This window comes from Oncorhynchus kisutch, linkage group LG13 (genome assembly GCF_002021735.2).
Source record: "Oncorhynchus kisutch isolate 150728-3 linkage group LG13, Okis_V2, whole genome shotgun sequence".
In the NCBI taxonomy this organism is placed as follows: domain Eukaryota; kingdom Metazoa; phylum Chordata; class Actinopteri; order Salmoniformes; family Salmonidae; genus Oncorhynchus; species Oncorhynchus kisutch.
In genome coordinates this window covers 63,598,092-63,622,643 of record NC_034186.2, presented here as the reverse complement: position 1 = coordinate 63,622,643, position 24,552 = coordinate 63,598,092, and the positions used below count along the sequence as shown (strand labels likewise).

The 24,552-nt window shown below is 42.9% G+C and overlaps 1 protein-coding gene across 3 annotated transcripts in view; it reads left to right on the top strand.

Moving 5' to 3' along the window:
* Positions 1 to 24,552, top strand: part of LOC109901924 (ubiquitin carboxyl-terminal hydrolase MINDY-3-like) — a 47,371-nt gene that overhangs the window by 20,349 nt on the left and 2,470 nt on the right. For all 3 annotated transcript variants that reach the window (XM_020497932.2, XM_020497933.2, XM_031786897.1), the window contains exons 11-12: positions 7,408 to 7,480; positions 15,094 to 15,169. In XM_020497932.2, the coding sequence (XP_020353521.1) occupies positions 7,408 to 7,480; positions 15,094 to 15,169 (149 nt within the window). The remainder of the gene's footprint in view (positions 1 to 7,407; positions 7,481 to 15,093; positions 15,170 to 24,552) is intronic.

Sequence of the window (24,552 nt, the reverse complement as noted above, 5' to 3'; positions counted from 1 at the left end):
GGAGCCATGGTGGTTATTGGAAGTCATCACAGTGAAATCATGAGGACCATGACTCTGGGTCATCTAGTTTGCCTCGACATGTGTTCCAGTCCCCTAGCAGGCAGACACTACCCAGTACCCTGTTTTTTCCCAGGGGACATGAAATAACTGCTCTAATCTAAAATGATAGTTCACTCCAACATCAAGATGTTTCCAACCCTCAAGACATAAGTGGAGTCGAAGCACAATACACAACATCTTCACAGATGATATGGGACTTGGACTCATCTCAATAAGACCCCTTTAAAAGGCCATGGAAACTGCTGACAGACTTCTGCTTTTGGAGTTAATGATCACTTTATACAATAATTGTATTATCCATTTCCTTGAAAATCCATTGGATGTGGTGTTATGAGGTAAACGCTAGCTGAAACATTCTGTTTTCCTCTGATGCCATAACCTGTACCAGAGAGAATCAATTCCCTCTGGCCTTAACCCCTCGCTCTCTCCTGAGATTTAAGGGGAGGCTGGAGGGAGGGAAGGTGAGAGGGTTAGAAAATGCCCAAACTAAAGTAAGAAGGAAGGGGAGAGAACCAGATGGATAGAGATGAGCTGGACTAGTGTGTTTCTGTTTTGAGGTTTTCTGTTGCTGTTCAGGAGCTGGATCTGATTAATAAGAATCTGCTCCAGTAGACAACCCAGACTTGAGGGTTTGTGGAACAGAATTCGGTTGTGAGCTAGTTTGGAATGCATTCCTCTTAATTGTCATAGCGCGCACATCTTGGTACCATTGGGGGGTGTGCACGTGCGTACACATTTAGAGAATGCAGTCCTCTGGTCCAGTGCAAGCAAACACGAGGCTGGAAGGGGACAGTGCTAATATACACACCCCTTCCCTGTGGAGTGTGTGACATGACATGTAATCTAAACTCAGCAGCATCTCCAGGCCTCTAATAAAACACAAAGACATACTAGCAGGCCAGGCATTTAACACACCCACACATTACACACACATGGGTAACTGCCAAAATAAAGAAAACACTTGGGTAAATGAGGAATACAAAATATGTTGAAAGCGGGTGTTCATTAAGATAATTAAGCAATTCATATCCCATCATGCTTAGGGTGGTGTAATATAATGCACATGCATTATATTGCTTAGGGTGGTGTAATATAATGCATCATGGCTAGAAGAGATCTGTGGCTTTTTGAAAGAGGGGTCTCAAACGAGCATAGGGGGTTTAAAGTTTCTATGTGTGTCACCAGATCTCAACCCAATTGAACACTTATGGGAGATTCTAGAGCGGTGCCTGAGACAGCGTTTTCCATCAACAAAACCCCAAATTATGGAATATCTCATGGAAGAATGGTGTCGGATCCCTCCAATAAAGTTAGTCAATTGTAGAGTTTATGCCAAGGTGCATTAATAACCTCTTGAAGCAAGGGAGCAGTATTTTGATGTTTGGATAAAAAACGTTCCCAAAGTAAACTGCCTATTTTTCAGGCCCAGAAGCTAGAATATGCATATAATTGGCAGATTAGGATAGAAAACACAAGTTTCCAAAACTGTCAAAATGTTGTCAAAAACCTGAGGAAAATCCAACCAGGAAGTGCTGTTTTTCTGAAACTACTCTGTTCCATTGCAAGCCTATCCTCCATTTAAAGGGATATCAACCAGATTCCTTTCCCTATGGCTTCCACATGGTGTGAACAGTCTTTAGACATAGTTTGAGGCTTTTATTCAGAAAAAATTAGCGAGAATGATCACATCGCGTCAGTGCATAGTTAGGTGTCCCCAGATTTGTTCATGCGCGCGACACAGGAACGAGACCTTTTCTTTCTCTCTTGTATTGAAAAGGCTACCGTCCAATTGAAAATCAATTATTTATTGTACAAACAACCTGAGGATTGATTATAATAAACATTTGACATGTTTCTATGAACTTTACGGGTACTATTTGGAATTTTCGTCTGCCCGTCATGACCTGCACGAGCCTGTGGATTCCTCAACAAAACGCGCCAACGAAATGGAGGTTTTTGGATATAAAAATAGTCTTTATCGAACAAAACAAACATTTATTGTGTAACTGGGAGTCTCGTGAGTGCAAACATCCGAAGATCATCAAAGGTAAGCGATTCATTTTATTGCTTTTCTGACTTTTGTGACCAATCTACTTTGCTGCTAGCTGTTTGTAATGTTTTGTCTACTGAGAACTATCCTCACGTAAACGCTTGGTTTGTTTTCGCTGTAAAGCTTTTTTGAAATCTGACACGCCAGGTGGATTAACAACCAGCTAAGCTGTGTTTTGCTATATTGCACTTGTGATTTCATGAAAATGTAATATTTTTAGTAATTTAATTTGAATTTGGCGCTCTGCAATTCAGCGGATGTTGACGAAAATGATCCCGCTAAAGGGATCGGTGTGCCAAGAATGCCAAGGTGCATTAACTTCTGTTGGCTTGTAGTGGCCCCACACCCTATTAAGACTTTGTTGGTGTTTTCTTTATTTTGGCAGTTACCTGTACATAGACATGTTTTGTTAGTGTGTCACGTTATTGTATCTGAGCTCATTGTATGTGTGTGTGCAGACTTCAGGTAATGATATGTTGCCTTGTCTGTAAATGAGAGTATATTACTGTCTCTTAAGGAGAAGTGTATCTAAAGTTCCATGCATAACACTTGAATTTTCATCAACATTTATGAGTATTTCTGTGAATTGATGTGGTTCTCTGCAAAATCACTGCATGTTTTATAACTACTGAACATAACACGCCAATGTAAAATGAGATTTTTGGATATAAATATGCACTTTATCGAACAAAACATACATGTATTGTTTAACATGAAGTCCTATGAGTGTCATCTGATGAAGATCATCAAAGGTTAGTGATTCATTTTATCTCTTGGTGCTTTTTTTTCCTATTGATTTCCCACTTCCTGTTTTGGATTTTTTCTTGGGTTTTTGCCTGCCATATGAGTTTGGTTATACTCACAGACATCATTCAAACAGTTTTAGAAACTCAGTGTTTTCTATCCAATACTAATAATAATATGCATATATTAGCATCTGGGACTGAGTAGGAGGCAGTTTATTCTGGGCACGCTTTTCATCCAAAAGTGAAAATGCTGCCCCCTATCCCAAAAGTTTTAAGGAGACTCCAGACCTGGTTATGACCTGAGACATGGAGGTGAGAGAACGTCACAACCCTGCCCGCTTGTGTGGAAAACAACCTGTGGTGATTACCCCATTGGCTCACAGCAAAATAGTGACATTTTTCAAGCACCATTTTTTTTGGTGTGCTTTAGTCGTTTTACAAAACTACATTTTAAGAAAAGTACATGTCTAAAGTTTACTTTTCAACATTGCCCGCTCCCTAGCGTTCTCCCTACTTATAAAAAGGTAATATTGTAATGCTTCCTACACCCCTTTTCATGGTGATGCTAGTAGCCACTTTAACATTAAGCTAGCTAAGACCAATAACACAGACTATACAGCTGCAAGTAGTGAGTGGAGTTTCAAACGGACTATACTAAACAAGTTAAATGTCTTACCTGTGATGAAATTTCTTTCACACACGTGTGTAGACTACATGGACAACACGTCCCCACATTTCCCACTCTCCCACACCGGATAACCTGAAGACACAGGGCTCTTCTCGCAAGATCTATTTCCCTACATTGGAGCATTACGAACCGTAGGTTGTGATTTTTGACCTGGCTACATGTACTTTGAATAACACAGCAGCTTTTCGGCATGTTTTGTTCTTTCTGTAGAACAAAAAAACTACGACCAAGTTGCAGCTTACAATGAGGGTGAATGAAAAATGTTTTTTCTGCAATTTGTGGTTGAGGCATTCCATATAATTACTTGAATACCGACTGGGAATATTTCCTGGTTGTGTGTGTATGTGTGTGTCCTGCATCTCTCATATAGGTTCCAGCGCTGTGTTATTAACTACAGTTATAACTCTTGAGTCTTAACCCTCACTGCTAGAGGAGAGTACATGAGTTAACCCCATCTCTATAGCTGGGTTATACTGTACAGTGCCATCAAAGTATTCAGACCCCTTGATTAAAAATTAAATTAATTTTTTAATTAAAATTAAAAATCAATTTTAGAATAAGGCTGTAACGTAACAAATTGTGGAAAAAATCCTCTGCGTTCTAAACAGAATACTCCATAATGACAAAGCAAAACGTTTTTTTAGGAACATATCTATTCGGTCATTTTGCTATGTCGTGACTCATTGTGTTTGACTGTTTATTTATAAAATGATTACATACCACGTTCAATTATTACGTGATTAATCATATAACAATTAAGTAGTAATCTGGGGCACCATGGGAAAGTTGATGAGTTACTATCTCCCGACTAAAAAGATAGATATCTCTAAATGTCTAGAGATTTAAATTCCTACCATTTCAACGTGCAGCCACACTCCATGGTTTTTCTGGTCTAATATGTAAATTCTTCAGCGAGTCCTATTAAGCACTCAGCTTGGAGGGCGGTGTCATTCACGTTACCACAAGATCTGTGCTCATGTGGGCGTGGTTACTGACTGGGTAAAACTTTACATGAAAAACAATTCTCTCATTTAGAAGGCTAAACTCATATTTCATCTTCTCACAAATAGTTTAATATTTAATCATTTAAGTTCCACAACATTTAGATGTATACGTCCCAGTTATCAGATGTACATTTCTATTTGGTTACAGCGTCTTTTAATGACATCACAAAATTGTTATGAATTCAACAGGATTGTTCTTTAAATACCCATGGACCATTCCAAGTGTTTGGATTACGGAAATATTGTTTCATTATCCAATCTTGGATGTCACAGTACTACAAAATCTCTGTTGTAACAAAGGGGTTTTTAACTTTCATTTCTGCATAGTGGGAGAGTGAGTTCCTGCAGGTATTCATAAAACGGCAAACTTCACCCCTCTCCCCCTCTGTGGGAGAGCGAGGGCGCTGTATAGCGGACCCACTGTAACCTGTTCATTCAGGTCTTCACAGGAGAGTCATGTCAGCTGTGAGACTCGAAATTGAGCTCAGGTACATCCTGTTTCCATTGATCATCCTTGATTGGAGTCCGCCTGTAGTAAATAAAATGTATTGGACATGATTTGGAAAGGCGCATACCTGTCTATATTAGGTCCCACAGTTGACAGTGCATATCAGTGCAAAAATCAAGCCATGAGGTCAAAGGAATTGGCCATAGAGCTCCGAGACAGGATTGTGTCAAGGCACAGATCTGGGTAAGGGTACCAAAAAATGTCTACAGCATTGACTGACCCCAAGAACACATTGGCCTCCATCATTCTTAAATGGAAGAAGTTTGGAACCACAAACTCTTCCTAAATCTGGCCGCCCTGCCAAACTGAGCAATCGGGGAGAAGGGCCTTGGTCAAGGAGGTGACCAAGAATCCGATGGTCACACAGAGCTCCAGAGTTCATCTGTGGAGATGGGAGAACCTTCCAGAAGGACAACCATTTCTGCAGCACTCCACCAATCAGGCCTTTATGGTAGAATGGCCAGACGGAAGCCTCTCCTCAGTAAAAGGCACATGACAGCCGGCTTGAAGTTTGCCAAAAGGCACCTTAAGGACTCTCAGACCATGAGAAACAAGGTTCTCTGGTCTGATGAAACCAAGATTGAACTCTTTGGCCTGAATACCAAGCATCATGTCTGGAGGAAACCTGGCACAATCCCTACGGTGAAGCATGTTGGAGGCAGCATCATGCTGTGGGGATGTTTTTTCAGCGTCAGAGACTGGGAGACTAGTCAGGATTGAAGGAAAGTTGAACAGAGTACAGAGAGATCCTTGATGAAAACCTGCTCCAGAATGCTCAGGACCTCAGACTGGGGTGAAGGTTTACCTTCCAATAGGACTATGACCCTAAGCACACAGCCAAGAAATTGTAGGAGTGGCTTCGGGGTCTCAATGACCTTGAGGGGCACAGCCAGAGCCCGGACTTGAACCCGATCTAACATTTCTGGAGAGACCTGAAAATAGCTGTGCAGCAACACTCCCCATCTAACCTGACACAGCTTGAGAGGATCTGCAGAGAAGAATAGGAGAAACTCTCCAAATACAGATGTGCCAAGCTTGTAGTGTTATACCCAAGGAGACTTGATGCTGTAATCACTGCCAAATGTGCTTCAACAAAGTACTGAGTAAAGGGTCTGAATACTTATGTCAATGTGATATTTCTGTTGTATAAATTAGCAAACATTTCTTTAAAAAAACCTATCTTTGCTTTGTCATTATGGGGTATTGTGTGTAGATTGAAGGGGGAAAAAAATATTTCATACATTTCAAGTCTAACTTAATAAAATGTGGAAAATTCAGAATATTTTCCGAATGCGCTGTATGTCACACATACACACTCCCTTCAGCAGCATCCTCTTCAGTAAATTATGCTCATGTAAGGGCAGTTAACCCCCTGACCATTCATTAACCCTTAACACACACATCTATCTATCTGGAGGAAGAATGTACCGTTTGATTTATAGAGATACTTAAACTAACATCTACCCATTCTGTACCCCAGCTGCTCTGACAGTGAGAGATGGGTGTGTGCACTCCTCTCTACCAGCTGGGAGCCTTCTCTTGATGTCTCTTTCTCTCCAACTCTTCCCCTGATCTCCCTCTGTCATCTCTCTCCCTCTGTTCGTCTCTCGCTCCTACTGTTTCATCTGAACTCCTACTTTAATAAAGGCTAGCTGAGGGAGATGTGCTCAGTTTATTTGCTCTTTTCTGACTGTGTTTATGCGAGCTGAGTGTGTTTGTGTAAAACGCCACTGTAGTAAACATACTCCAGTTCAGTGGATGCGGCCAGTGTCATTAATACTAGGTTAACCACGGTGCGTGTTTGCTTACGCAGTTTGCTTCCCAGCCTGTTAAAACTGTCATATTTCACTATGAAACTTGGGTGAGGGAGTAAGGAGTTGGGGGTTGATGAATCCAGAGGGCCGGACTAACCCCCCCCCCCCCCCCCCCCCCCATCTCAACACACACACTGTCCTATCTCTGTAAAATCTGTCTTCCCTTATTTCTCCTCCGAGTCCCCCTGGCAACATCACTCTGAGCCAGCAAACAAACAACTATAACTCTGTAAGAGCGCCTGATTGGCTGATATGTGTTTTGAGTGAACTGAATGTCTGGTTTTATCTGCAGATTAGCTAATAACCCAACAGAGCCTGATGATAATGATAGTCCGTACACACAGGCGCGTGTACTCCTTAGAGCTGGTGTTGTAGTCTTTATTCTTGACCTATTATGTGATCTTTGTGTGCCTCGGTCTACACAACATCTCTCTCGCTCTTGGGATTTTCTGGAGAATTGGAAGCCTGTCTAATTTCTGTGTTTAGACTAATATAATGTTGAAATCTGACATGTGTCCCTTTCTCTTGTCTTTGTAGGAGATGTGTCTGGTGGCTCCTGAGTCTCCATCTGAACAGGCCAGGAGAGTCTTCCAAACCTTCGACCCAGAAGGTAATACCGTTCAATGATAGTCTAATAGTCTCTAGGGTTGGGCAGTATCCAGATTTTCATACCGCTTCTGTACCATACTGGGGTATACAGTATTACCGGAAGTGCACACAAGGGGTGCTATTAAAATAGAAACCACAACAATTTAGGCAACGAGGATCTTGATCCAGGAGGGGATTGAATGTCTCTGCTGTAACCAAGAAGCTTGATCTTGACACTTAGCCACTTAGCTAGCAAGTTAGCAAACCAAATGCATAGCTGGAGCCCTGAGCTGGATATAATTGATTTGCCACATCTTAGATTTCTTATAGTTATAAGCAGTGGCGTAGCACGCAAACCCTGGTTTATCGGTATTGAATATCATACCATCTGTATTCCGAAATACCCCAACATACGGTACAAATGGTATGTTGCCTAACAGTCTCTCTCACACACACACACACACACCAATATCCTGGACATGTTATATTTTCTCCTCTCTCCTTCCTGGTAGAGCATGTGCCTGTATAACCTCCCATTCCTATCTTTTCATCCTCTCTTCTCATCCTCTGTGCGGGGGTCCTCTCATCTCTGCTGTTGTTTTGGGGTTAGTGTCTGTGTCAGCCCGCCCGCCCCAATCTCCCCACAGCTGAGTCAACCTGCTCCCATCCTTTTCCTCTTTTTGTGGTGACCGGGGGGGGCAAAGAAAGGGGCAAGGATAGGGCATCCAGCTTGGTCTCACGTTAGAATTAGATGTTCATCCATATTTCTCAAGCAACGAATTTAGAAATTGTTCAAAAAGTCTCATTTTAAAGTATTTTTAATGTTCAGGCATTAACTCCGAAGCAACTTTCTATCGTTGGATTCGAACTTGCAACCCGAGGAAGATGCCTTCACCTATCCACCATCCCTGTCCACAACGCCCTAGCAAAACCGAAACCTACTTGAAGGTAACAGCGCTCACTGTTGCCTCTAGTGGCCTGTTTCCAACGTTCTGAGACATGGATGGATGTCGACTACTGACTTGTATCACGGGTGACCTGGCTGGAGAAGGGAGGGACGTAGCGGAGTTCTACTTAACTCTCTACTGAGTCTGAGTATTTACTGAGTCGAGAGGATGTTAGATTCTGAGGCCCGCTGCTTTCTAATCACTACCCTCTGCTTTTGGCCGTGGAAAAAAGCTGAGAGACTGAACGAACGATGAGGGGAGAGGGACACACTATATTACCAAAAGTATGTGGACACATGGTCGTCAAACATCTCATTCCAGAATCATAGGCATTAATAAAGTTGGTCCCCTCTTTGCTGCTATAACAGCCTCCACTCTTCTGGGAAGGCGTTCCACTAGATGTTGGAACATTTCTGCAGGGACTTGCTTCCATTCAGCCACAAGTATTATTGAGGACGGGCACTGATGTGCGATTTAGGCTTGGCTTGCAGTCGGCGTTACAATTCATCCCAGAGGTGTTCGATGGGGTTGAGGTCAGGGCTCTTGCGATCAAACATATTTCAGCCGATGTCACAAAGTGCTATACAGAGATGTCACAAGGTGCTATACAGAAACCCAGCCTAAAACCCCAAACAGCAAGAAATGCAAATGTAGAAGCACGGTGGCTAGAAAACTCAATAGAAAGGCAGGAACCTAGCAAGAAACATAGAGAGGAACCAGGCTCTGAGGCCAAGATGTTCAAATGTTCATAGATGACCAGCAGGGTCTAATAATCATCATCATCATCATCATAGTGGTTGTAGAGGGTCAGCACCTCAGGAATGAATGTCAGTTGGCTTTTCATAGCAGAGCATTCAGAGGTTGAGACAGCAGGTGTGGTAGAGTGCGAGTCGAAAACAGCAGGTCCAGGACAATGTAGCACGTCCAGTGAACAGGTCAGGGTTCTATAGCCACGGGCAGAACAGTTGAAACTGGAGCAGCAGCACGACCAGGTGAACTGGGGACAGCAAGGAGTCATCAAGCCAGGTAGTCCTGAGGCAAGGTCCCAGGGCTCAGGTCCTACAAGAGGGGAGGGAGAGAGAGAGAATTAGAGGGAGCGTACTTAAATTCACAGAGTACACCGGATAACACAGGAGAAATACTCCAGATATAAAAGACTGACGATAGCCCCCCGACAAACTATTGCAGCATAAATACTGGAGGCTGAGACGGGAGGGGTCGGAAGACACCTACGATACCCCCGGACAGGGCCAACCAGACAGGATATAACCCCACCCACTTTGCCAAAGCACAGCCCCCACACCACTAGAGGGGTATCTTCAAGGCCAGTCAAGTTCTCAACAAACCATTTCTGTATGGACCTCACTTTGTGCACGGATATGTTGTCATGCTGAAACAGGAAAGGGTCATCCCCAAACTGTTTCCACAAAGTTGGAATATAATTGTATGCTGTAGCGTCAAGATTTCCGTTGACTGGAACTAAGGGGCCGAGCCCGAAGCATGAAAAACAGCTCCAGACCATTATTCCTCCTCCACCAAACATTACAGTTGGCACTATGCATTGGGGCAATAGCGATCTCCTGGCATCTGCCAAACCCAGATTAATCTGCCGAACAGCCAGATGGTGAAGCGTGATTCATCACTCCAGAGAACGCAAGCCTAAGTCCAATGGCGGCGAGCTTTACACCACTCCAGCCAACACTTGGCATTGTGCATGGTGATCTTACTCTTGTGTGCTGCTGCTCAGCCATGGAAACCCACTTCATGAAGCTCCCCACGAACAGTTAATTTGCTGACATTGCTTCCAAAGGCAGTTTGGAACTCGGTAGTGAGTGTTGCAACCAAGGACAGGCAATTTAAAATATATATATATATATATATATATATTTTTTTTTTTTTATATATATATAAAAAAAAAATACGTGCTACAGCACTCTGCGGTCCTGTTCTGGAACTTGTGTGGCCTACCACTTTGCAGCTGAGCCGTTGTTGCTCCTAGATTTTTCCACTTCACAATAACAGCACTTACCGTTGACCGGGGTAGCTTTAGCAGTGAAGACATTTGACGAACTGACTTGTTGGAAAGGTGGCATCCTATGACGGTGTCATGTTAAAAGTCTGAGTTCTTCGGTAAGGCCATTCTATTGCCAATGTTTGTCTATGGAGATTGCATGGCTGTGTGCTCAATTCTATACACCTTTCAGCATCGGGTATGGCTGAAGTTGCTGAATCCACTAATTTAAAGGGGTGTCCACTTACTTTTGTATATGTAATGTATGTATGGAGCGATGGAGTTACCCATGGTATGTGTGATTGTCACACTACACGATGAGAGCGTGATGCATGTTGCTGGAGTGTGTGTATGTGTTCAGCTGAAGACTGATAAGGTCACCAAAGTAATAACCCCCCCCCCATGGACCAGACCGACACATTTGTGTGTTTGTCGCTGTCTTTGATGTCTGTCTTTAGTGAGTGCTGCTGTGTGTGTGTGTGTGTGTTCCAGCAGGAATTGACCCCATCTTTTCTGACGCACTAATCAACATTCCTCCGTTTCATGTTTATTAGAACAATATGCCTCTTAACATGGCTGAGGGTATGTGTGCGCCTGTGTTTTGTGTTGTTTTTTAACAAAGTGAGCCTCACCAGCTGAGAGTAGTCTATTCTATTTGCCACACCAAATATGTAGTAAACACACTGACCCATTCAGACCAGAGAGAGAGAAATTGATGGGTCTGTCTGCGCCCGAGATGAGTTTCTGCTGTTTCGTGAAAACAAATCATATATACCATATGGATGTTTATACACACACTAAAACCAGCAGAGTTGAGAGCAGTGTCAAAGCCCGATAAATCTGCCAGTGTCACATATAGAGTCGGCCCAGTTCACTGTGTTATAGAAGAGAGGCGCCAAAAAACACACACATCCCGCATGCACGCAATAATTTACACACAGGTCTCACATGCTATCAATAACGCGCACATACATTCATGCAATAACATACACACAGGTCTCATACACACAGGCAATAACACACGACTTCATTAGTGTTCCACACAGAATTTGAAACTATGACTCTGCTGTAGTCCTTCCCAATGTACAACACACATACTCAAATCAAATTGTATTAGTCACATGTGCCGAATACAACAGGTGTAGACCTTAAAGTGAAATGCTTACTTACGTGCTCCTAACCAACAATGCAGTTAAAAAAAATATGGATAAGAAATAAGAAATAAAAGTAACAAGTAATTAAAGAACAGCAGTAAAATAACAATAGCGAGACTATACAGGTGGGTACCAGTACAGAGTCAATGTGCGGGGGCACCAGGTAGTTGAGGTAATATGTACAGGTACAGTGGGGAGAACAAGTATTTGATACACTGCCGATTTTGCAGGTTTTCCTACTTACAAAGCATGTAGAGGTCTGTAATTTTTATCATGGGTACACTTCAACTGTGAGAGACGGAATCTAAAACAAAAATCCCGAAAATCACATGATTTTTTAAAGTAATTAATTTGCATTTATTGCATGACAGCGAGCTGGGACCACAGTCTCATTGAAAACCATTAGTAACACTACGCCGTCATGGATTAATCACATTGTAGGATTTTTTATTAATTAATTGCAAATTATGGTGGAAAATATGTATTTGTTCACTTACAAACAAGCAAGATTTCTGGCTCTCACAGACCTGTACCTTCTTCTTTAAGAGGCTCCTCTGTCCTCCACTCGTTGCCTGTATTAATGGCACTTGTTTGAACTTGTTATCAGTATAAAAGACACCTCACACTCCAAACTCCACTATGGCCAAAGAGCTGTCAAAGGACACCAGAAACAAAATTGTAGACCTGCACCAGGCTGGGAAGACTGAATCTGCAATAGGTAAGCAGCTTGGTTTGAAGAAATCAACTGTGGGAGCGATTATTAAGAAATGGAAGACATACGAGACCACTGATAATCTCCCTCGATCTGGGGCTCCACGCAAGATCTCACCCCGTGGGGTCAAAATGATCACAAGAACGGTGAGCAAAAATCCCAGAACCACACGGGGAGACCTAGTGAATGACCTGCAGAGAGCCGGGACCAAAGTAACAAAGCCTACCATCAGTAACGCACTACGCCGCCAGGGACTCAAATCCTGCAGACGTGTCCCCCTGCTTAAGCCAGTACATGTCCAGGCCCGTCTGAAGTTTGCTAGAGAACATTTGGATGATCCAGAAGAAGATTGGGAGAATGTCATATGGTCAGATGAAACCAAAATATAACTTTTTGGTAAAAACTCAACTCGTCGTGTTTGGAGGACAAAGAATGCTGAGTTGCATCCAAAGAACACCATACCTACTGTGAAGCATGGGGGTGGAAACACCATGCTTTGGGGCTGTTTTTCTGCAAAGGGACCAGTTCGACTGATCCGTGTAAAGGAAAGAATGAATGGGGCCATGTATCGTGAGATTTTGAGTGAAAACCTCCTTCCATCAGCATGGGCATTGAAGATGAAACGTGGCTGGGTCTTTCAGCGTGACAATGATCCCAAACACACCGCCCGGGCAACGAAGGAGTGGCTTCGTAAGAAGCATTTCAAGGTCCTGGAGTGGCCTAGCCAGTCTCCAGATCTCAACCCCATAGAAAATCTTTTGAGGGAGTTGAAAGTCCGTGTTGCCCAGCAACAGCCCCAAAACGTCACTGCTCTAGAGGAGATCTGCATGGAAGAATGGGCCAAAATACCAGCAACAGTGTGTGAAAACCTTGTGAAGACTTACAGAAAACGTTTGACCTCTGTCATTGCCAACAAAGGGTATATAACAAAGTATTGAGCAAACTTTTGTTACTGACCAAATACTTATTTTCCACCATAATTTGCAAATAAATTCATAAAAAATCCTACAATGTGATTTTCTGGAGAGAAAAGAATTCTCATTATGTCTGTCATAGTTGAAGTGTACCTATGATGAAAATTACAGGCCTCTCATCTTTTTAAGTGGGAGAACTAACTACAGTGCCTTGCGAAAAGTATTCGGCCCCCTTGAACTTTGCGACCTTTTGCCACATTTCAGGCTTCAAACATAAATATATAAAACTGTATTTTTTTGTGAAGAATCAACAACAAGTGGGACACAATCATGAAGTGGAACGACATTTATTGGATATTTCAAACTTTTTTAACAAATCAAAAACTGAAAAATTGGGCGTGCAAAATTATTCAGCCCCCTTAAGTTAATACTTTGTAGCGCCACCTTTTGCTGCGATTACAGCTGTAAGTCAGATTCTCCATTGGATTCAGGTCTGGACTTTGACTTGGCCATTCTAACACCTGGATATGTTTATTTTTGAACCATTCCATTGTAGATTTTGCTTTATGTTTTGGATCATTGTCTTGTTGGAAGACAAATCTCTGTCCCAGTCTCAGGTCTTTTGCAGACTCCATCAGGTTTTCTTCCAGAATGGTCCTGTATTTGGCTCCATCCATCTTCCCATCCATTTTAACCATCTTCCCTGTCCCTGCTGAAGAAAAGCAGGCCCAAACCATGATTCTGCCACCACCATGTTTGACAGTGGGGATGGTGTGTTCAGGGTGATGAGCTGTGTTGCTTTTACGCCAAACATAACGTTTTGCATTGTTGCCAAAAAGTTCAATTTTGGTTTCATCTGACCAGAGCACCTTCTTCCACATGTTTGGTGTGTCTCCCAGGTGGCTTGTGGCAAACTTTAAACAACACTTTTTATGGATATCTTTAAGAAATAGATTTCTTCTTGCCACTCTTCCATAAAGGCCAGATTTGTGCAATATACGACTGATTGTTGTCCTATGGACAGAGTCTCCCACCTCAGCTGTAGATCTCTGCAGTTCATCCAGAGTGATCATGGGCCTCTTGGCTGCATCTCTGATCAGTCTTCTCCTTGTATGAGCTGAAAGTTTAGAGGGACGGCCAGGTCTTGGTAGATTTGCAGTGGTCTGTTACTCCTTCCATTTCAATATTATCGCTTGCACAGTTCTCCTTGGGATGTTTAAAGCTTGGGAAATCTTTTTGTATCCAAATCCGGCTTTAAACTTCTTCACAACAGTATCTCAGACCTGCCTGGTGTGTTCCTTGTTCTTCATGATGCTCTCTGCGCTTTTAACGGACCTCTGAGACTATCACAGTGCAGGTGCATTTATACGGAGACTTGATTACACACAGGTGGATTGTATTTATCATCATTAGTCATTTAGTTCAACATTGGATCATTCAGAGATCCTTACTGAACTTCTGGAGAGAGTTTGCTGCACTGAAAGTAAAGGGGCTGAATAATTTTGCACGCCCAATTTTTCAGTTTTTGATTTGTTAAAAAAGTTTGAAATATCCAATAAATGTCGTTCCACTTCATGATTGTGTCCCACTTGTTGTTGATTCTTCACAAAAAAATACAGTTTTATATCTTTATGTTTGAAGCCTGAAATGTGGCAAAAGGTCGCAAAGTTCAAGGGGGCCGAATACTTTCGCAAGGCACTAACTGGTGGCTGAATAAATACTTATTTGCCCCACTGTAACTTGTATTATCATCTACATGTATGATGAGTATTTCTGTTGAATCGATGTGGCTATGCAAAATCACTGGATATTTTTGGAACTAGTGAACGTCACGCGCCAATGTATACTCAGATTTTTTTATAATTATCTGACAAATATTCTCTTTCTCTCCCTCCAGATAACGGCTTTATTCCAGACTCTCTGTTGGAGGAGGTGATGAAGGCACTAGACCTCGTCTCAGAACCTGAATACTAGTAAGTGCGTGTGCTCTTGTCCAGCACCAGTTCCAGCCGCCTTAGCTAATGTTTCACTGCTGCTGGGTAAAGAGCAGAGAACACCGACAGAACCAGAGAGCGAGAACACTAAACGTCCAGAGAATGCGAGAAAGAGTGGGGGATGGAGGGGGGTATTAAACTACTAATAGAAAGACTGGAAGGAAATAATTGAATGTGCTGCTTCAAACAAGGTTTAGAGTGAGGAATAGTTCAATTCAAAGGGCTTTATTGGCATGGGAAACATGTTTACATTGCCAAAGCAAGTGGAATAGATAATGAACAGAAGTGAATTTAACATTGGCAGTAGAATGGCCTTACTGATGAGCTCACTGACTTTCAACGTGGTACCATCACAGGATGCCACCTTTCCAACAAGTCAGTTTGTAAAATTTCTACCCTGCTAGAGCTGCTTTGGTCAACTAAGTGCTGTTATTGTGAAGTAGAAATGTCTAGGATCAACAACGGCTCAGCCTCGAAGTGGTAGGCCACACAAGCTCACAGAACGGGGCTGCCGGTTGCTGAAGCGCATAGCGCGTAAAAAATCATCTGTCCTCGGTTGCAACACTCACTACTGAGTTCCGAACTGCCTCAGGAAGCTACGTCAGCACAGGAACTGTTCGTGGGAAGCTTCATGAAATGGGTTTCCATGGCCGAGCAGCCATACACAAGCGTACGATCACCATGCGCAATGCCAAGCATCGGCTGGAGTGGTGTAAAGCTCGCTGCCATTGGACTCTGGAGCAGTGGAAATGCGTTTTCTGGAGTGATGAATCACGCTTCACCACCTTGCAGTCCGACGGACGATTCTGGGCTTGGCGGATGCCAGGAGAACGCCACCTGCCCCAAAGCATAGTGCCAACTGTAGTTTGGTGGAGGAGTAATATTGGACTGGTGTTGTTTTTCATGGTTTGGAGGGAATCTTAATGCTACAGCATACAATGACATTCTAGATGATTATGTGCTTCCAACTTTGTGGCAACAGTATGGAGGAAGCCCCTTTCATGTTTCAGCATGACAATGCCCCCATGAACAAAGATATAGATGGTTAGTCGAGATCAGTGTGGAAGAACTTGACTGGCCTGCACAGAGCCCTGTCCTCAACTTCATCGAACAATTTTGGGATGAATTGGAACGCCAACTGAGACCCAGGCCTAATCGCCCAACATCAGTGCCCGACCTCACTAATGCTCTTGTGGCTGAAAGGATGTAAGTCCCCGCAGTAATGTTTCATCATTTAGTGGAAAGCCTTCCCCAGAAGAGTGGAGGATGTTATAGCAGCAAAGGGGGGACCAACTCCATATTAATGCCCATGCTTTTGGAATGAGATGTTCGACGTGCAGGTGTCCACATACTTTGGGTTATGTAGTTTGTATTTACAATGGTGTTTGTGCTTCACTGGTTGCCCTTGTGACAACAGATATTATCCACAAATATTGCTGCTGTGACAGCACACTGTGGTATTTCAACGAATAGATGTGGGAGTTATCAAAATGGATTTGCTTTCAAATTCTTTGTGGGCCTGTGTAATCTGAAGGAAATATGTGTCTCTAACATGGTCATACATTTGGCAGGGGAACTGAACAGTTATTTTAGAAGCATGAGAACCGGTTAACTTCTTGGCGCACCCATCCCGTTGGCGAAATCATTTTCATCAACATCCGCTGAATTTCAGAGCGCCAAATTCAAATTAAATTACAAAAAATATTTAATTTTCATGAAATCACAAGTGCAATATAGCAAAACACAGCTTAGCTTGTTGTTAATCCACCTGGCGTGTCAGATTTCAAAAAAGCTTTACAGCAAAAGCTATCCAAGCGTTTATGCTAGGACATCTCTCTCAGCAGACAAAACATTACAAACAGCTAGCAGCAAAGTAGATTGCTTTTCTGACTTTCGTGACCAATCAAATGAATCGCTTACCTTTGATCTTCGGATATTTGCACTCACGAGACTCCCAGTTACACAATAAATGTTCCTTTTGTTCCACAAAGATTGTTTTTATATCCAAAATACCTCCATTTGGTTGGCACGTTTTGTTCAGAAATCCACAGGTTCGAGCAGTCACGACGGGGCAGAGAAATTCCAAAAAGTATCCCTGAAGTTTGTAGAAACATGTCAAATGTTTTTTATAATCAATCCTCAGGTTGTTTTTACAATAAATAATTGATAATATTTCAACCGGACCGTAGCTTTTTCAATAGGAGAGAGAAAAAAATGTTTGCTCCAAGCTGTTGCGCATGCAAAACTCTGCTGGCACCCAGCCACCCACTGACGCGATGTGATCATTCTCGCTCATTTTTCAGAATAAAAGCCTGAAACTATGTCTAAAGACTGTTCACACCATGTGGAAGCCATAGGGAAAGGAATCTGGTTGATATCCCTTTAAATTGAGGGAAGGCATGCAATGGAACAGGACGATTAGTTTCTCTTAGGCACTTCCTTGTTGGATTTTCCTCAGGTTTTCGCCTGCAATATCAGTTATGTTATACTCACAGACAATATTTTGACAGTTTTGGAAACTTTTGTTTTCTATCTATCTAATTATATGCATATTCTAGATTCTGGGCCTGAGAAATAGGCAGTTTCATTTGGGTACGTTTTTCATCAAAATACTGCCCCCTACACTCAACAGGTTAATCTAGTATCACAACAAAATGCCTATGCAAAGCCCTCCAGTGTCTGCCTGGAAGCTGAAAAGCTTTGCCTTCCCCTGCCCTCCTTTTGGCAAATCTGACCATGACTCCATTTTGTTGCTCCCATTCTATTGGCCGAAACTAAAACAGGAATCGCCCGTGCTCAGGTCTATCCAACACTGGTCTGACCAATCGGATTCCACACTTCTAGATTGCTTCGATCACGTGGACTGGGATTTGTTCCGGGTAGCCTCAGACAAGAACATTGACGTATACACTGACTCGGTGAGCAAGTTTATTAGCTAGTGCATCAGAGATCTTGTACCCAAGGTGACTGGAAACATGACCGAATACAAACAGTGTAGCTATTACCTCCGCAAGGCAATCAAACAAGCAAAGCGTCAGTATAGAGACAAAGTGGAGTCGCAATTCAACGGCTCAAACACGAGACGTATGTGGCAGGGTCTACAGTCAATCACAGATTACAAAAAGAAAACCAGCCCCATCACAGACGTTGACATCTTGCTTTCAGACAAACTAAACAACTTCTTTGCTCGCTTTGAAGACAATACAGTGCCCCTGACACGGCCCGCTACCAAAGCCTGTGGGCTCTCCTCTGTGGCCAACATGAGTAAAACATTTAAACGTGTTATTCCTCGCAAGGCTAGCCGTGTCCTCAGCGCATGTGCAGGCCAGCTGGCTGGTGTGTTAACGGACATATTCAATCAATCCCTATTCCAGTCTGCTGTCCCCACGTGTTTCAAGATGGCCACTATTGTTCCTGTACCCAAGAAGGCAAAGGTAACTTAACTAAATGACTATTGCCCCGTGGCAATAATTTCTGTCATCAGGAAGTGCTTTGAGAGACAAGTCGAGGATCATATCACCTTCACCCTACCTAATACCCTAGACCCACTCCAATTTTCTTACCGCCCCAATAGGTCCACAGACGACGCAATCGCCAGCACACTGCCCTATCCCATCTGGATAAGAGGAATACCTATGTAAGAATGCTGTTCATTGACTACATCTCAGCATTTGACACCATTGTACCCTCAACTCGTCATTAAGCTTGAGACCCTGGCTCTCGACCCCGCTCATTGCAACTGCATCCTGGACTTTGACGGGCCGGTAGGAAACATCTTCACCCCGCTGATCCTCAACACTGGGGCCCCACAAGAGTGCCTTCTCAGCCCTCCTGTACTCCCTGTTCACCCATGACTGTGTGGCCATGCATGTCTCCAACTCAGACGAAACTACAGTGGTAGGCTTGATTACCAACAACGACGAGACAGCCTACAGGGAAGGAGGTGAGGGACCTCGGAGTGTGGTGTCAGAAAAATAACCTCTCACTCAACGTCAACAAAAGAAAGGAGGTGATTGTGGACTTCAAGAAACAGCAGAGGGAGCACCCCTCCATCCACATCGACGGGACACTAGTGAAGGTGGCAAGTTTTAAGTTCCTCTGCCTACAAATCACGGACAAACTGAAATGGTCCACCCACACAGATAGTGTGGTGAAGAAGGCTGAAGAAATTTGGCTTTTCACCTAAAACACTCACAAACTTTTACAGATGCACAATCGAGAGCATCCTGTCGGGCTGTATCACCGCCTGGTATGGAATCACTAGTCACTATAAATAACGCCACTTTAATAATGTTTACATATCCTACATTACTCATCTCATATGTATATACTGTATTCTATACTGTATTCTATACTATCTATTGCATCTTGCCTATGCCGCCCGGCCATCGCTCATCCATATATTTATATGTACAGTGGGACAAAAAAGTATTTAGTCAGCCAACAATTGTGCAAGTTCTCCCACTTAAAAAGATGAGAGGCCTGTAATTTTCGTCATAGGTACACTTCAACTATGACAGACAAAATTCGGGGGAAAAAATCCAGAAAATCACATTGTAGGATTTTTTATGAATTTATTTGCAAATTATGGTGGAAAATAAGTATTTGGTCACCTACAAACAAGCAAGATTTCTGGCTTTTCTAGGATAGTCGGTCCTTTTCCCAGATTATTTTTAAAGGAGTAAAGGAGGAGCCTCCTTTCTCAGAAAGGAGTCTATAGATATAAGATATTTTGCCTTTAATGGATTGTTGTGTTACAAGAAGGGTTTCAACTTCATTCAACTGAGTTTCTAACCTCTTGGAAGTAAATGAGGAAATGGCATGTCTAATTTGAAGATATTTTTTTTTTATAAATAAAATGGGATCTTGGCACATTGAATTCACTGCAGAGCTCTTGAAAGGATTTCAGTGTAGTGGTTTTCTGATGAAATAGGTCTGAAAAGGTCCTGATTCCTAGAATATGCCAAAGATGAAAGTTTGCATCCTTCAGGACTTTTGGCAAGTCTGGGTTACCTACTATGGGCGAGTGAGAACATATTTGGGAGGAAATACCCAGGTATTTCTTCCAGTCCCTCTGCTAGTAGGGTGCTGTAAATCACAAAGGTTTTGGCCATGTTGCCCACTTCACTAAAGTTATTAATGAATATAATTGAGCTTAGTGGCAATGAACCACAGGATTGGGCTTCTATCTGAATCCACGTTGACTCTTGTCTGTCTGTGATCCATGTTAGCATGTTGCGGATTTTGGGCAGACCAGTAGTACAATTGAAGGGAGAGAAGGGCAAGACCACCCTTAGATTCAGGTTTCGATAGAGTGGAGAACTTGATCCTAGGTGTTTTTATTGCCCCATATAAATTTGATGATGCTTTGGTTAGTTGTTTTGAAAAAGGAAACTGGGAGATAGCATGGGAGCATCTGAAATAAATAGTTCAGTCGAGGGAGGATGTTCATACGGATGACATTAATTCTTCCTACTAAGCTAATTGGGAGGGAGATCCAGGTTTGGAGATCGTTCTTTATTCGATCCAGGAGTGGAAGATAGTTTTCCTTGAAAAGGCTATTCAGATCTGGTGTAATGAAGATCCCAAGGTATTGAAACCCCTGTGACTTCCATTGGAATGGACATAGTGTCTTCATAGAGCTGGTGAGTGTAATATTGAGAGGGCAGACAGTGGATTTGTTCAAATTGATCTTATAACCTGAACTTGCCATACTGAGCAATTGTCTAAAATGGGAGGGATTTCTCAGGGTTGGATATGTAGAGCAAGACATCTTCCTCGTAAAGCGAAATCTTGTGCTGCAGGCCGCCTGCAGAAACACCCGTAATACTTGGATTGCTCCTTATCAACTCTGCCAGCGGCTCCGCCCCCAACAAATAGAGCAGGGGGGACAGCGAGCACCCTTGTCTTGTGCCCTGTCCCAAAGGGAATCTGTCAGAATTCAGTCCATTAGTAGTCACCATGACATTTGGATGAGAGTATAGTGATTTGATCCATTTAATAAAGTTTGGGCCCATATTGAACTTTTCTAAGACTGAGAACAGAAAGCTCCACTCCATCCTGTCGAATGCCTTCTCAGCATCCAGTGAAGCCAGCAGGACAGGGGTCTTCTGTGTGTTTACTTGATCAATAATATCAAAAAGACGGCAATGTTATCAGGAGAGTATCCGTCTCAAATAAATCCAGTTTGGTCCACTTTTATTATTTTGGGAAGAAGAGTGTTTGGTCTTTTGGCGAGCAATTTGGTAATTATTTAGTTGTCGAAATACAACAAGCTTATGGGCCGGAATGTACGAGCAGGATAGAGGGTCCTTGTCTTTTTTGAGCAACACTGTAATGCGAGCTGTGTGCATTGAGTCTGGGAGAACTCAGTTTTTGCAAAAATCATCCAGCATTGGCATGAAAATAGGGCTAAACTGGGGCCAAAATGCTTTGTAGAACTCTCTGGGGAATCCATCTGGGCCTGGGGACTTATTAGGGGGCATGGACTCCTAGGAAGGAGTGGACTTCTGCCGCTGTGTGTTTTCTCTCAGAGGTATATAATTTGCAGTAAAAATCATGAAAGGTTAAATTGATATTTTTGGGGTCATATGTGACCTCATCGTCTGCTGTTCGGATAGCCATGATTGTACGCTCTAACTGCTCTTTTTTAAATTGTTAAGCAAGTAATCTACTCTGCCTATGACTATACTCATGGTATTTCTGTTTAGTAAAGAACTTTTTTTAGTATAGTCCAAATTCAGTTTGGCTTTGGCTGCTTTAAGTTGACTCCAGGAGGTGCTGTCTGATGATTGTTTATGTACTCTTTCACAGCATTCTAGCTCCCTCTCAAGAACTAGCCTGTGTGCTTCCATTGCTTTTTTCTAAGAGGAAGCATATGCATTTAGATGACATCTTAGTGTGGCTTTGGCAGCGTCCCACATTGTGGCCGGAGAAACAGGAGAATCTTTGTTGTCTTGTGTGTAGTTGTCTATCCATGTAGTTACCAATGTATGGAACGCTTTGTTTGATAACATGGAGGTGTTGAATTTCCAGCTCTTTGACCTCGGATGTTTTTGCCGAGGTCAAAGCGTAGGTGGACAAAGGCGTGATCTGAAAGTGCTATGGGTCCGATTGTACACGTGGCTGAAATTATGAAACTCTTTGGGATAAAAATTTAATCTATACGGGAGTAGGTGTTATGGACATTAGAGTAGTATGTATAGTCCATAGATAGATATCTGGAGAGAGACTAATAGCTCTATCAGTCCCATCTCTTTAGTAAGAGTTCAACATCTTTGCAGATCTAGGGTTTGTGGTGGGAACTTGAGATGATTTGTCTAGGGTTGGGTTAAGGGTACAATTAAATTCTCCCGCCACCACGCCAAAGGAAGCACAATGCTCATTGAACAGGGTTATCATTTTTGACATGAAAGCAGGGGTATCTGTGTTAGGGGCGTATATGTTTAAGATAGTAATTGGTTGTCCATACAGTGACCCAGTTATCAAAGTAAATCTCCCCTCCGGATCAGATATGTTTTTGTCAATTATGAATGGAACATTCTTATGGATAAGTATGCTTGTACCTCTACTGTTTGATTTGAAAGATGAGAAATACAGCTGTTCCCACCCAAGCTCTGCGGAGTTTGGCATGTTCGGCATCACAGAGTTGTGTCTTGGTATACCGCAATGTCTGCTTTTTCCTCCTTTTTTTTAGAGCACATAGTATCTTTTTCTGTTTTATTTCATTACCTAGACCATGGCAGTTCCATGTCAATAGATTTAAGGTGCTAGTCATCGAACAGTAATCGAACTTTAGTGCAAGTCATCTCTGGGTAAAGGTGGATAATAGTTACAGCTGCGTTCACATAAAATAATCTTTGAACACCCCAACCGAGTTCCCAAACAACTCAACATATCCCATTGGATCTATTACCCCCCCCCCCCCCCCCCCGCTCAGTCTCAATCCTGTGTTCCGAAAAAAATAAATGAAAGGGAACAGTTAGCAACGCACAACGTCTCCCTCTCCCCACCAAAGAAATGCCTCATCCTCTCCTCTCTGCCCCGCGTTGAGTAAGTGACAATGTAGCCCCTGTCCAGACCACATTAAAAGGGAGAAAATAAAATCAATAGCTCAGCCTACATATACCTCCCCCAAGGGACATAGGAAACCACAAGTGATAATAGCAACGGGAAATAAAAGTAGGCTGAAACGTTAGTAGGCCTAGGTTAGGCTATAGAGCCTATCCCTCTCAGCTAAAGGAAAATAAATATAGATTAGACTGCTATAATGACATTTAGCAGGGCGGGTTGGCCTTTGGATATCAGCTATATGTTGTCTTACCTCCTTTAGTAATAATAGTATTTAGTCATTGGTCCATTTTCTCATTGACCAGGATTGTCTTTCAAAAAACGTTATGCCTCTTCGGGAGTTTTGATGTGTTGCAGGGCTCCTTGGTGAAGAATCCTGAGCTCGTTTGGGTATTTGAATCCCCTAAAGATGCCTCGGAAAATGGAGTATTTCTTCACCTCGTCAAATTCTCGGCGCTTTCGGCGTATTCCAGCTGACAGGTCCTGGTGTAAAGTGAGTTTGGCGTTTCCCACTGTAATGGTGTTGGTTTTTGCCGCCTGTAGGACTCGTTCCTTGTCGGTGAATCTCAGGAAACGAATGGTGATTGTGCGCGGTGGTTGTCTGGCTGCTGGTGGGGGCCTCAGTGCTCGGTGAGCTCTCTCGAGTACTATGGGCCTGTCGGTAGACGGGTGGAGCCACTCGGGAAGTTAATTGCAGGTAGCGGATCAGGGGCATGTTTTCCCTCTTCTTTTTCACCCAGATTGAATAGAACACAACTATTCCTTCGCCCCCTGTTTTCCAGGTCCTCTGTTTTCTCTTCCAGATGCTCTATATTCTTTTTAGCATATGCTTTTGTTTCCATGGCATCTGTCAATAAGTTTTCCATGGATAGGATTCACCCCTCTGCCTCGTCCAGGCGCCCCGCGTTTATGGTTCTTGTTGTTGATGTCAGGCAAAGCATTTTCCAGGATTGCCACCTTGCCCCCTATCGCACTGAGCTGAGAGTTAATGGCATCTAATTTAATGTTGAGTTCTGTACGTTGGGATCTCAACTCAGAAAGGATGTCTTCGACAGAGTGCGAGGTTGGCATTCGTTGGGCCTCAGGGGGGGAACGGGTCCTCTTGCTCCTGGCTAATGGCGCTAGCTTTTTCTGAAGCTTTTTCTTGCGGGCTTTTTCCGTCGCTAATGCTCGAGTCCAGGTAAAAATGTTACCTATAATGTTGCCTTTTGTAGCCGCCATGACTTTTTGACTAAAGCTAAAGGAGTTTAAACCTTGAAGTGGAGGTAAGATTAGGAATTGGAAACTACTTG